The following is a 14,499-nucleotide window of genomic DNA, read 5'->3' on the forward strand; positions in this document are numbered from 1 at the left end:
TGTAAATACATGCAGCCATTCTTGAGAGCGATTTGGAACTATGCTAAAAAAGTTATCAAACAGTGCATAACCTTTAATCCAGAAGTGTTACTACTGGGCTTATATCCCAAAGAGATTTTTAAAGAAGGGAAAGGGATCAGTATGTGCAAGAATGTTTCTGGCAGCCCCTTTGTAGTATCCAGAAACTGGAAATTGAGTGGATGCCCATCCATGGGAGAATGGCTGAATAAATTGTGGTATATGAATGTTATGAAATATTGTTGTTCTGTAAGAAAGGACCAACAGGATGATTTCAGAGAGGCCTGGAGAGAATTACATGGACTGATGCTGAATGAAATGAGCAGGACCAGGAGATCATTACATACTTCAACAACAATACTATATGATGATCAATTCTGATTGATGAACGTGGCCCTCTTCAACAATGAGATGAACCAAATCAGTTCCAATAGAGCAGTAATGAATTGAACTTACACCCAACAAAAGAACTCTAGGAAATGAGTATGAACCACTACATAGAATTCCCAATCCCTCTATTTTTGTCCACTTACATTTCTGATTTCCTTCACAGGCTAATTGTACACTATTTCAAAGTCCAATTCTTTTTGTACAACAAAATAACTTTATCGACATGTATCATATATTGTATTTAACATATACTTTAACATATTTTACATGTATTGATCAACCTGCCATCTGGGGGAAGAGGTGGGGGGAAGGAGAGGAAAAATTGTAACAAAAGGTTTTGCAATTGTCAAGGCTGAAAAATTACCCATGCATATATCTTGTAAATAAAAAGCTATAATAAAAAATTTTAAAAAGAATTTACATGCTAGGCCATTTGATGATATTAATTTATTGCTTATGAAATCTTTTAGCAAAACTGCAGTTTCCCTGTCTTTTAATTAGGTCTATTTTTGCTTGTGTTTTGTTTTAGACCATGATTGCTATCCCTATCTTTTTTTTTATATCACTTGAAGCACATTAGATTCTATTCCAGTCCCTTATTTTAACTGTGTCTACATTTTTGTTTTAAAAATATGTTTATTGAAAACAATATATTTTTTGGATTCTGGTTTCTACTCTGTTCTGCTATTCTCTTGCACTTTAAGTGTACATTCATTACATTCATAGTCAAAGTTATGTATTTCCTTTCATCTTATTCTCTCTTATAAGAATCTCTTTTGTTTCAGACCACTACTCTCCTCAACCACTCCTATTCTTTTCTACCACATTGTCTATTATTTCCCTCCCTTCCTACTTCCCTGACATAGTAAGATGAATTTCTGTACCCAACTGTGCCTATCCCATTCCTTTCTTCTTGAACTAGCTGAGATAAGAATAAGATTCAAGTGTGGTCTGTTCACCCAATTCCACTGACACCACCATTATATAAATTCTTTCTTGCATGCTCCATTTAGGAAAAGTAATTTTTCCATTCTCCCTCTTCTTTCCTCCATCATCCAGTGGTTCCTTCTTCTCCCCTCCCCTAAGAACATCCAAATATACATCCAGGCCTTCTGTCTAATTAGACTCCCTCTAAACTGCCTGGTGATCTGAGAGGTTACATACATTAGCTCCCTCATATAAGAATATAAAATTTAATCTTGTTTTTATTTTTTTGATCTGTACCTTACAATTTTTAGTTGTTTACCTTTTTATACCTCCCTTGAGTCCATCATTTGAATGTTTAATTTTATATTCAGCTGTGGTCTTTTCATCAGGATTTCCTAGAGTCCTCTATTTCATAAAATTTTCATTTTCCTCTGTAGATTTTTCTTGCTTGTAATTCTAAGGCCTTTGCTTTCTGTAGTATCACATCCCACTCTTTCTTTTTTGCTATTCTGGTAACTGCTAATTTCTGTGTGACTTTTACTGTGGCTCCACCATACACAAATTCTTTCTGGATGCTTGCAGTATTTTCTCTTTGACTTGGAGTTCTGAATTTGAGATATAATATTTGTTTTTTGTTTTTCCCAAACAGTGACTTATGGATTCCTTCAACCTCCACTTTTCTAAGATATCTGGAAAGTTTTCCTTCTTGAAATATAATGTCTAAGGTTCTTTTTTTATGAGTTACAGGTAGCTCAGTGATTTCCAAACGATTTCTATTCAACCTATTTTCCAGGCCTCCAATAAAGCTAGCCTAGGCCCCAGGCAAGGAAACTAGATTGTGAAAGAGATAATAAAGGATTTAGGTTATTCTCCTGGTAATTACACTGCCAAAAGGAAGACTGTTCCAGAGACCTCCAGAAAACCAACTGGATCACTACATTTTGGCTCCCAATGTGGGGCTAAGGACCTATATCTGTGACCCAGAAATTAGGATGGGTACAAAAACAGACAAGAAGGAAACTTGGTAAAGAGCTAAACTAGTATTTCAGCTGAAATGGGAGAAATGTTTAGAAAGGAGCCTCCTCCACCACAAGGAAAATGTGTCAAAAGCATAGTTAGACTGATAAAAAACCAAGATTTGATTATAACTTGGGAGCAGATCACTGGACTTTTAGAAATATTACAGTACTCGTCTCCTTGGTTCACAAAGGAAGAAAAATTAGAGCCAGACAAGTGAAAACTAGTAGGAGAGAAATTAAGTGAATATTATAATGATAATGATCCTGACTCAATTTCTAAAGAAACATTATATATGTATATATAAAACTTCATACAATTGGCTTTAGGAAATTACATAAGATTAGACTAAGGGAAAAGAAGAAAGTGCAAGAGGGGAAGGATACTGACAAACTAAGTGAAAAGCATAAATAATTAGACAAGAAAGGAGTTAGTACAATTCTGTACAATGAAATTAAAGTGTGGTGCTTCACAACAGGAGCCATTAGGGTATTCTCCATCCCCTGACCTTCCCCCCTCAAATAATCTTTCATGAGTGGAGGGAGAAGGAGGAGGAGGAGGGGCAGTGACACAATCAGTACCAACCATGATAAGATTACAAAAGGCATTAGTTAAAACTAAAAAAGAAGGGCAGGATATATATGATTTGATAGAAGCATACCCTGTTATTGAAGAGTTTGACTCTTCAGGTCAAGAAAGGAGAAGATACACTCCTTTTGATCTGGAAAAAAAATCAAGGATCTGAAAAAAAAAAAGGGTTGCACTCTTTATGGGGCTACATCATATAATACCATAAGATGGTATTAGAGAATTTGGCTTATGAAATTTTAAACCCTAGTGATTTTAAATCTATAGCAAGGACATGTTTAGAACATGGACAAAACTTGTTGTGGCATTCTAAGTATAGTGAACTATTTAGAACACAAGACCAACAAAATAAGCAAACTGGAGTTAAAATCACTTTTGACCGACTAGCAGGTAAAGGTCAGTATGCAGATGCTTTAGCACAGATTAATAACCCCATAGCATATGAGCAAATGCTGCTTCTGCTATCAAAGTATGAGGCTCCCTCCAAGGAAAATAAGATAGAGGGAAAGCCTTCACAAAAATAGAGCAAAGTCCAAATGAACGCTCTGCTGATTTTGTGGAACATCTGCAAACAGCTGTCATATGAATTATTGGAGAAAATGCAGCTACAGGTATTATGATAAAACAACTTGCTAAATAAAATGCTAACAATATTTGCAGAAGAATTATACTAGGATTACACAAGGATGCTCCTTTAGAGGAGATCATAAGATGTTGTGCCACAATGGACACAAATACCTTTTATACCCAGGCTATGATGCAGAACATGGGAAGACAGGGTCCCTTTTGACAAGGGACTTCCAGAGAGACTCATCAATGCTTTCAATGTGGTAAAGTAGGGCATTGAAAGCTTAATGTTGGCATAGAGACAGAGTGAGAAGACAGGATGAGAGAAAAAGACCCAAAACCCCTTGTACAAAATGCTTCCATTGGGCCTCAGACTATAAATTGACCCTGGGAAATGAAAGATGGAGTCCAGCTCCAGGACCCTAGGCCAAGAACAGACGGGGCATGATGGCAGCCAAGTTTATACCCAGAGAATCTTTAGAAGTTCAATACTCTGATACAATCAATCAGACAAAAAATGATCCAATGGCAGAAAGAGATTACAATTGGGGAGAATATAGGCTTTTTAATCCAACAGAAGGGCAGTGTCCAGTGTGAGCAGCTCCAATGTAATCTCCAGGTGATGTGGAGAGATCCAGAAAGTGGTGAATGGAAGAGATCAGATAGGTTGATTGAGATCCAGAAAGTGGTGAATGATTGGGTGCTTGGGGGAGAGGGTTTGCATGTATCTCTACAAATGGAGAAGGAATCAAATTGGTGCCAATTAGTCATATTTGCCTTGTCCATCAGAGAGAGACAGAAAATAAGAAAAACCTTGAAACAAAGGAGAAGACCTAAGAAACATCTGACATTGAAAGAACATGGCTGATAATGGGACTGTTGCAGAACCTCAAAACCAGCAGGTATCACTGGACATGATAAGACTGTTGCAGGACTTGAAAACCATCATGAATCACTAGATTCCCTAACACATGATAAGACTGATACAGGATTTCAAAACTTGCAGGAATCGTTGGATTCCCTGACACATGAAGTAACAGACAATAGATTGGTTTTGAATTATTTCTAGGACTTATGGACATGTATAATTCCTCATGTTGATTCATATTGTTTGTTACAGCACTACTAGCCTGTGTTATATTGCAATACCTCCCATGTCGATGGATTTATGTATACCTATTTCAAGTGAGACCCTTCAGAAACCTGCTAATTGGAGTTGATTCCCCATTTCCCTTTGGTGTTTTCATCTCCCTTCCTGAGACCTTTTATGGTGTTTTCACCATCATTTTCTGAGAAGTCAGGAAGGGTGTGTCTTCCATAGCCTGTCTTTTTTCTGAGACTCTAGAGGAGTAAACATCCTTTCATTGTCAATTCATGGATTTAATAAAGATTTTTCACTCATTCTCTTCTGTTCTATACCTCCTCTATCACAAACACATAAAATCAAAATGGATAGCTAGAATAAAATATGGAATGGAAGCTGTATCTAAAAAAGCATGATTTGCAATCATATGAGTCAATAAATGTTTATTAAGTACCTGCTATATTCAAGGAATGTACTAAGTGCTAATTTTTTTAACAAAAAATAAGTAATAAAAAATATGTATCAATGGAGAAAAAAGGAATCTATATTATCCTTAAAGAAATGATAGATAATGAACCACAATCAATAATAAATTGATATTACAAAATGGCATCACTTCAAAATTCAACAATCATTTTTAAGCACCTACTTATGTTCTAAGCATTGCACTAGAAGCTTGGGGAAAGAAAAAGAAAAATAACAACACTAAATGGCTTGCTTTAATCTACCCATACCAGTATGTCACTGGATAATCATTGGGGTGATCACAAACAGATACAATACCATAGCACTTGGGGGAAAAAAATCTTGGCTTCTGAATGTATTCAATATTACAAATGTAATTACTAAAAGTTATTGCCTGAATTGTCAGATCTTTCAGAAATAATATCTGAAGTCCCAATATAGAAAGAGAAGTATTATAATTTCTTAATGAAATCATAATTCTCATTTTAATCCTAATAATTCAAAAGACCTCAAGGAAGTAAAGATATTTTTAAATCTTAGCCAAAGTGTCTTTTAATGTAATATATGTGATAATATATTCATGATATGATAGGATCACAGATTTAGATCCAGAAAAGACATTAAAAATCACTTAGTCTAACTCCTTCATTTTACAGATGAGGAAACTAAGGTTGAGTTAAAGCCACATTCTACTGTTGATCTCTGCTATTTTGAAATCCATGAATATTCTGTCTACAGAATCACTGTCTACATTATTATATCACTGCATACATTACTATATTTTAAAAGCTCCAAAATTGAGAAATAGAGCAGAAAACTTTTTTTTTTGCAAGTAGACTTTCTCTAAATATGTTTATTAATGATGGTTACCATGTTGGACTATAAATTTGGACCATTCCTCAATAGTTTGTTTTTTGGAGGTTTGGGGAAGAAGGTCACTATAGGAGTGTTTGTTGTTTTTTTTGTTTTTGTTTTTTGTTTTTTGTTTTTTTAAACTTTTATAGTGGACATTATGGTGTTTGGAAATCGAGTACCCTTCCTGGAAGGGATGCAGCCAATAATGCTTTTAGGGAAGATCCTAGACACAAGCCAGAATAAAATTCTATTTTATAGATTTTACCCAGGATTCTTCTATGGAGTAAGAGTAAAACTGCATAATGACAGAATCAAAGCCCTTTTGGGGAGAAGAGTATCTTGGCCAAAAGGCACATCTTAGAGGAGGTCCACACATTTTCAAGACTCATTTGAGTTTGTTCTAATTTTTTTCTGGGATAATTTGCTTGCTGTATTATCAAGTAGACCTCCATTTGAAACATCCCACAATTTTCCACGGTCTCACTGGAGATAAATATATTTTTATCTGGAACTCCACTTGTATTGCCTTATATACTGTTAAGAATCCACTGGAAGAATATTTTCTCTACATGCTCAAAGCAATCATGGGAGAAATTTTCACACTATTTGGTTTTTTACATGAAGATGAGAAAGTGATTCCCAATAAATCCCAAATGAATAGTCCTTACTAAGAATACCTTGTGTAACTTAAAATCTCATTTGAAGCTAGTATTGGGAATGAAGGGTGGAAAGAATAGGAGAAAGTATGTTGCTTTTTTTATTTGTATTAGTTGTATTTTTAACTTAATATTGTTTTTCCTAATTGCTTTGTGCTCTTCCAAGGACCTAGAAGATGGTAACCTCTAAAAATTTTATAAAATAAGTCTTTATTGAATTTGTAAAACTTCGTAAAAATATATAATCTCTAGACCTACAGGCTCTGGGTAGGTCTAGATTATCACAAAAGACTGTCAATTTGGGGATTGTCAATGGACTGCTGAGAGTATTTGAATAGTACTTGGGAACTACCAGGAATTATGCCTCTGGGAATTTACTGAAGTTCATTACTAAAAATCACTGAGGGAGGCACTCACAAGGAGAGTGAGTGCTGGAGTCCTCCAGGTCACCAGACTACTACCTAGAACTGGGGTCATGGACAAAGGATAGCATTTAACTGGGTAAAAGCCTCCAAGAGGGTTTTTTAAGTGTTTTCTATAAAACTAAGAATGCACTAATTTCTGTAGGAGTTATGCTCTAGTCCCTGGCTAAAAGTCATATGCATGATAGCAATTCCTGGTTGGTCCCTTAGTCTCCATTATTAAATGATCCGTGACTGATTCTCTGTGGAATAAAAACATGAGCATAAGACTTACAGATTTCACCAGCTCTGACTTGGATTTCCAGTATGAGAGTAAAAGGATTTCTATCTTTGTCCCCTTCCCTCAGCAAAGATGAGCTCAAGCATCAAGCAGTGAAATCATTTGCCTGCTCACTTAAGTTTAAGTCCCATGCTTCCTTCTTCTTCCTTCATGCTTCTTTCTTGGGCAATGTACAAACAATGAACTTGCAAAAGTAATATTCTGAGCCTTAGCTCATGAGCTCATGAGTTCCCATGTACCTGAATCAGGGCAGTCAGTGCTTCCTACACACTGGAAGGTTGATGCTTGCTTCAGGGAAGAGGAGCTGACCCAGCCCCAACCCAGTATCATTCTAACCTGAAATGACTAAAGAAATATACTTGAATGATCAAGAAGTGTCAGTCTTATGAATGAAAACTAACTTGAGGAAGAAAGAGATCTCAAAGAGAATAATCAGGCTTCTTTTTCTTTCTCCACTTAATTTTGTCCTGATTTCAGATTAAAACCCTAGGGAAAAAAAATCTTCAAAACAAAGTTTAGGTATGGCTTGTGTCTAGGGTCTCTCTAAAAATGAAGAGGAAGAGGGTAACAGTTATCAAAGAAAGGGTATTTCTAGAAAGGCATTCAAAATACAGAATAGGCATCAGGTAGAGGCTTGTTATTTATTATCTCTTTCACAATACTTTAGATTCATAAGCATGCATTAATAAATATACAAGCAAAACAATTAGCAAATGCAGTATACTTTCTTAAAATGTAAAGACATTTTTGGGACTGCTAAACAGATATTTCTCTTTTACTTCAAACTTATAAAGCCTGAACAATTAATTTTTTCATCCACCATAAATTACTAGGCATTAGGCAGCTGGCTAAAAATGTTAACGTCTTTTTTTAGGTTTCATATAAGAAAAATAGAAATAGGGATAGATATAAAAAGAAAACTGAAGAAATTCAACTTAGTGGATGATTTGAATTAAATTTTAAATCTTCTCATTCATATACTAGATCTTATACTAGATCAATCTTCAAGGGATATGTAATTCCTTATCATGGAATCTATCACATACAACACTCTCACAGAAGAGCACTTGGTGAATTTATATTGGGCTTCTGGAGTATGAAAAATTCTTTACAATTGTAAAGAAATCTGCAAATATCAAAGAGCAGCAGATAAAGAAAGGCCCGTAGGTCCAACATAATTCTAGAATTAAGTATACCACCTTCTCTCAACTTTTTAAGTTACAGATTTAATTTTTATAGTTATCTTACCGTAACTAAGAATTTACTTTCTCTTTCTAAATTTGACAGCAAGTCAATTGAATCCTTACTTCTCTTGGATGATTCTTCAGGCAATTCTGTAATCTGTCAATTCCAAAGAATACATTAAAATTAATTTAAATGAACTGCAAAAAAATCAGTTTTAATCATACTGCTACATGTTATCAATGTTGTATTACTAAGAAAAATCTAAAAGACAAACACAAAGAAAATAAAGATATTTTCTGGAGACAAATGGTTCTGCCACTGAGACCTTAGGCAAGTCATGAAACCACTACAGGTCTCGGTTTAGGGAACTACAAGCAAATGAAGGAGGTTAGAAGACATGATCTCCAAGTTTCCTCTGAGTCTACATAACTATAAAGTTTAAAAATTATGAATATAAAGGAAAGTCAAAATAAATTTACCCTGACAAGTGAAATTATTTGTCATATATTGTTTAAAAGAATTAGAAATTGATTGTACTTTGGTATTACTTCAAAAGTTAATAATCATCAACATTAGGTTGGCAGCTTTGAAGTACCAAGATCATTAACCACATAGGAGACAGCTCATGAATGAGCAACAGGTGAAACATACACAGTCAATGAACAGAAAAGAAGAAATAGGAAATTAACTGTGATACTGTGCAATTAAGAAAAGTTATGTAGTGCAGAGTGTTCAACTTAAAAATAGGAAATTCAGCCAATGCATAAAGCTGTGTTTTCACAGTTTTTCTTCTTAACTCTTCTCAGATAAGTTTCTTCATCTGTAAAATGAAAATAACCATGGCTACCTGGTTTGTTGTAAGAGTCAAATGAGATAATCTTTGTAAAGCACTCTGCAAACCCTAAAGTGCTTTAAAAGGGTAGTCCTTATTTAACATTATAGCCTCTTAAATATTTGAAGACAATTTTCCTATCCTGTAGCCTTCTCTTCTATAGATTCTCTTCTCTATACCCTGATGCTAAGTGAAATAAGCAGAACCAAGAACATTCTGTGATAATTAACTATAAATGACTCAGCTCTTCTCAGCAATACAAAATCCAAGACAATTACAAAGATCTCACGAAAGAAAATGCTCTCCATGCCCAGATAAAGAACTTATGAACTCTGAATGCAGATCAAGGCATATTTTTTTGCACATACTTTATTCTTCCTCATGAAGTTTTCCCTTCTGATGTGTGTCTTCTTTCACAATTCTGACTAATATGGAAAGGTTTTACATAGTAGCATATTTAAAAACTATATCAAATTGTTTACCATTTTCAGAAGAAGCGAAGGAAAATGGAAAGGGAGAAATATTTGTAACTTGAAATCTTGTAAAAATGAATGTTATAATTTTGCATGTGTCTTCTCAATGAGGATAGAATGGGGAGGGAGGAGAGAATTTGGAACTCAATGTTTTAAAAGCAAATGTAAAAAACATTTTACATAAAACTAGATAATTATGTATATACATTTTTAAAAGGGAAAGAAGATAAATGTTACACAAATAAAGTCAGATCTAAACAAGTATACAAATATTACTTGCTCATATGTAGGATAAGCCAATATAATAAAAATGACAATTCTAAAAAAAATGAATCCTAAAAATGTTCTTGACATGTAACTGGGGGAAAAATAAAATGCTACTTTTTAAAATAAACAAATATTTCTAGTTCCTCAAGCAATATCACTATGTCTTAAATATTATTTTAAAAAATAAATATATCTAGTTCTTCAAGAAATAGCACTATTTCTTAAACTCAAGGTCCTTCATTCATGTTCCTTCTCATAATATTCTCTGGCATATCAATATCCTTCTTGAAATAGGCTATCCAGAGCTAAACACAATATACCACATGTAATCTGACTAGGGTAGCACACAGCAGAACTATCATCTGTTTTGATGTTTAGGACACTGAATCTCCTCCAGTGTAGACCAAGGTCATCACTTGGCAGTGATACTATGTATGTTATTGATTCATCCTGAAATTGCAGTCCTTTAAAAACCTCAGGTTTTTTCATATAAAGAATAGCCTAATAATATTTTCCCAAATCTAACTTAGATTTTAGACATTTCTCTTAAATTTTATCTTACTTAGATCTATTCAGTGTTGTATCCTATCCAAAAAAAAAAATTGTATCCCTATTCTTTTATCCAGTTTGTTAGTTATTTCAGTCAACCAATCAACTAGATATTTATTAATTTACCATATGCTAAACACTATGTTAGGTGCAGAGATACTAACCAAAAATAAGTGTCATCCCTTCCCTCAAACAGTTTACATTCTCATAAGGCAGATGACATTTGTAAATCAGAACATACAGGATTACTACTGAATAGATGAAAGATAATGTAAGAAGATATGGCACTAGCCTGGGAAATGCCTCTTGGAGGAGTTGGCTCTTAATTTGAGAATTAAAGATAGTCAAGAATTCTAAGATAGTTAGAAGGATGGATTGATCAATCTGAGGATTTATAAGTAAGCAAGCAAGAACAATCTCTTTCCTCAAGGAATTTACAGTCTAATAGAAGACAACACATAAAGGAAAGATGAAAAGGGGTTTGGATACTATGTGATAGTTTGGTGCTAATGTTGAGAACATTAATGGGGGCCTCGTTCTGAGCAACATATGACAGAAAAATCACCTATCAGAATGTAGAATAGTTTCAGGGAAAGAGTTCAAGGTTCAGGTGGAAAGAAGATGAGGATAATCATGTCAAGAGTAACATAATTATGGTTTGGAGCTAATGGGAGAATAGCATTTCAGAAACAGAGAATAATCAGTGTAAAGTCATGAAATTAGGAGATAATAGAATCAACTTTAAGGAACATTGAGCAGTGTTATACAGCTGGATCAAAGAATGCATAAAAAAGGATCAAATTATGAAGTGTTTTGCATGGCAAGGGACTTTATATTTGGTCCTGGATAACAAGGAATCACTGGAATTTACTGAATATGAACATGTGGTCAGATACAGACTTTAGGGAAATCATTTTGGCAGCTAAGTGCAACATAATTAGAGGAGAGAGTTTACATTAGGAAATTAAATACAAGACTACTGTAATAGTCCAGTCACAAGGTGATAAAAGACCTGAAATATGGTGGTGGTGAAATAAGGGGAGAAAAGACAGCATATGTGAGAGATGTTACGGAAAAAAGAAATTATAAAATTAAGTAACTAATTCGATATATGGAATAAGAAAGATAGGAAAGTCAAATGTGATACCAATGTTGGAATTCTGAGTGAACGGAAAGGTAGTGATCTCCCGAAATGTACCAGGAAGATTCAAAGAGAGGAAAGTATGAGTTTTGTTTTAGATATTTTGAAAGAGACATGACTTCAAAACAATTTGAGATTAGATTGGAACCTACTGACTCCAAGTTCACTATTTTCAACTGCACAACATCATAGAGTCTCTTGATAAGCATTAGTTCCTTTTTCTAGATTATATAATTTTATTTGTTTGAGATAAATTTCTAGGAATTTAAAAGGGATGGTAAAGCTAGTTGAATTAATTCAACAAAGACAAGTTGAATGAATGAATCCATTATCTTCACATGGAGGGTAAAGATCCCACACCATATTGTCAAGGGAAATTCTTAGAATTAGCCTCTTAATTCTAAGAATTTCTTTTTGTTTGTGCCATTAGTCCCCCAATTTTTCTACCTGATGACTTAAGAATGATTATTCAAAGCTTAGTGATCATTTGAGGAATTAAAATGTTGATTGGTATTTGTGCCCATTCTTTCATATCCTGATCCCACAGGAAAAAAAAATCAATATGTAAACCAAAATTAGAAAAAGGTTGTTAATTAAGTCGATTCCCATTATTAAGTGAAAATTTCATCAAAGTAGATGCTCATAATTTAATTTAATAATATCATTGATAATGTATTGAAAAATAGGGTTCATAGATATTAATACCAAAGCATCACTGCATAAACTGAGCACTATCTCTGTGTTTTTGATACAGCCAAATCTATTCTCATCATTTGCCTAAATTCAAACTAATTTGTATGATGTCCCTTAACATCTAATTTAATATTGATATACTTGTCAAAGGATGGGGATAACAGCCAGAAAATGCCATTGTCTCAATCTTGCCCCTCTATATCTGCCAATCATTGGAAACCCAAGAGGTCACATATCCTTCTAGTTGAAATCTATATTCTCTTGATTTAACATAACTTGCATGATTTATCATACAGTCTAGTCATAACTCTTAACTAAATATTAAAATACATTATGCATGATTCGAATTTTTAAATAGCATGAGTTCTAAGTAGATATACTTCCTATACCTTTTCAAAAATTATTTCACCATTATTATTCTCAGTACTCATATTTTAGAATTCTATATTCTTAAGTTTTGTGTATTATTAATATACAGTAAAAGTGTAGTTACATCCTCCACCTCCATTCTGTTTTTAACAACCTAAAGTAATTCACCCTTCAAATGGCTTACATTTAAAATCCACCTCTATTCAGACTATAAACACTGAGAATGCTTTCACTGGCATTTTTATCCTAATATCCTTTATAAGTGTTGATTCAAAAACAGAAAAATTAATCTTTTCTGAAGTTTTGTTATGTGAAAAATCACAAATCTAGACAATCTTAGTCAAAATAATTCATATGATGTTCAGTTAGAAGTTGGGTATCTCCTGAAATATAAAAATAACTTATCCTTGCAATATTTCTATTGACACTATTATACATGTGGGTGATGTGGTCTAGGGAGTTCTTGAAATCTTTAACTTCTGATGTGTTGATAGGCATTTTTCATTTTTACTTTTCATTTTAGGAAATTTTATGTAAATTGACATACTGATAAAAGTTATAACCATAGTTATATAGATATGCATCTTCAGTCAACAAATAAAATGCAAGATATTTATAGTAAAGAGTAATGTTTTTATTTCCTATTCCTTCACATTTTAGTGAATCGTCTTATTTTTAAGCTAGATGACAGGCTACTCAAAATAATGAACAATTAGCATATACCTGCTTTAAAGTGAGCAGGCACTTTTGGAATTACCTTTCCCAGAGGAATCACAATGACTGAAACTAGATAGTTTCAATTTAATGAAGGCTAGTCTTGAGGAATACTTAAAATACAAATATATATATATATATATATATATATATATATATATATATATATATATATATATATAAATATATATTTCTGTGGCCCAGAATGGGCTTTAAAAGGTCAAAGAATCAGACAAACCCCCAAAATTAATTAAAAACAATCTAAGTAGCTGAAGAAATGTGTTACTTGGTGCTTATAGTGATTAGGATTGTGGTTTGTTTTTTTTTTAGCATCTTCACAATAAATAAGTAGAGAAAGTAATAATGGTTAAATGAAATTTGAGATGATAAAAAAGAGAGAGAGAAATATGTTGGGTACACTGGAGAAGACAATGAAAATAAGAAAAGGGAACATTCAAGGAGTAAAAAAAACAGAAGACAACAAAAATAGATTTTAAATGGAAAATATATTTCTTGGGAAATAATTTGAAAAAAATGATAATAATACCTAAAGAATATAAAAAATACATAGCACAAATGAGAAATGTTTCATAACATGGAAACCAAAAGGACAACAAGCTATAATAATATATCTATGTGGAGATATGATATAATCACCTTATTAATTACTAAGTCATTAGCAATATGATATTTGGGTGCAAAGAATACATTGGGGGTTTTTTCAAGTTTTTTTCTCCTTTAGGAAAAGAAGGGAACAACATAAGTTGTCAGGAGCCAAAAAGTTTGCATTTATTAAAAAGCCATTTTGGTATTACTTTTTAAGACATCTCCATATTGCTTTTTTCTAGACATCCTACCAGCAAAATAAAGTCTTAAATACTCAAATGAATCCATGATCCTGTGATTGGCTAACAGAATCAGCTGTACCAGTCAATGTACTTTATATAAACAAACAGCAGTTCACTAAACTAGTTGTGGAAGAGTTTCACTTTGGAGTTCACTCATTC

The 14,499-nt window shown here is 33.3% G+C and overlaps 1 protein-coding gene across 4 annotated transcripts in view; it reads right to left on the reverse strand.

Moving 5' to 3' along the window:
• Positions 1 to 14,499, reverse strand: part of STPG2 (sperm tail PG-rich repeat containing 2) — a 608,618-nt gene that overhangs the window by 453,565 nt on the left and 140,554 nt on the right. For all 4 annotated transcript variants that reach the window (XR_012483169.1, XM_074273233.1, XM_074273232.1 and 1 more), the window contains one exon: positions 8,518 to 8,610. Coding sequence is in view for 3 of the 4 variants with exons in the window: in XM_074273233.1 (XP_074129334.1) it covers positions 8,518 to 8,610 (93 nt within the window). In the remaining variant the exon portion in view is untranslated. The remainder of the gene's footprint in view (positions 1 to 8,517; positions 8,611 to 14,499) is intronic.

The sequence above is a fragment of the Sminthopsis crassicaudata genome, chromosome 6 (assembly GCF_048593235.1).
Source record: "Sminthopsis crassicaudata isolate SCR6 chromosome 6, ASM4859323v1, whole genome shotgun sequence".
NCBI lineage: Eukaryota > Metazoa > Chordata > Mammalia > Dasyuromorphia > Dasyuridae > Sminthopsis > Sminthopsis crassicaudata.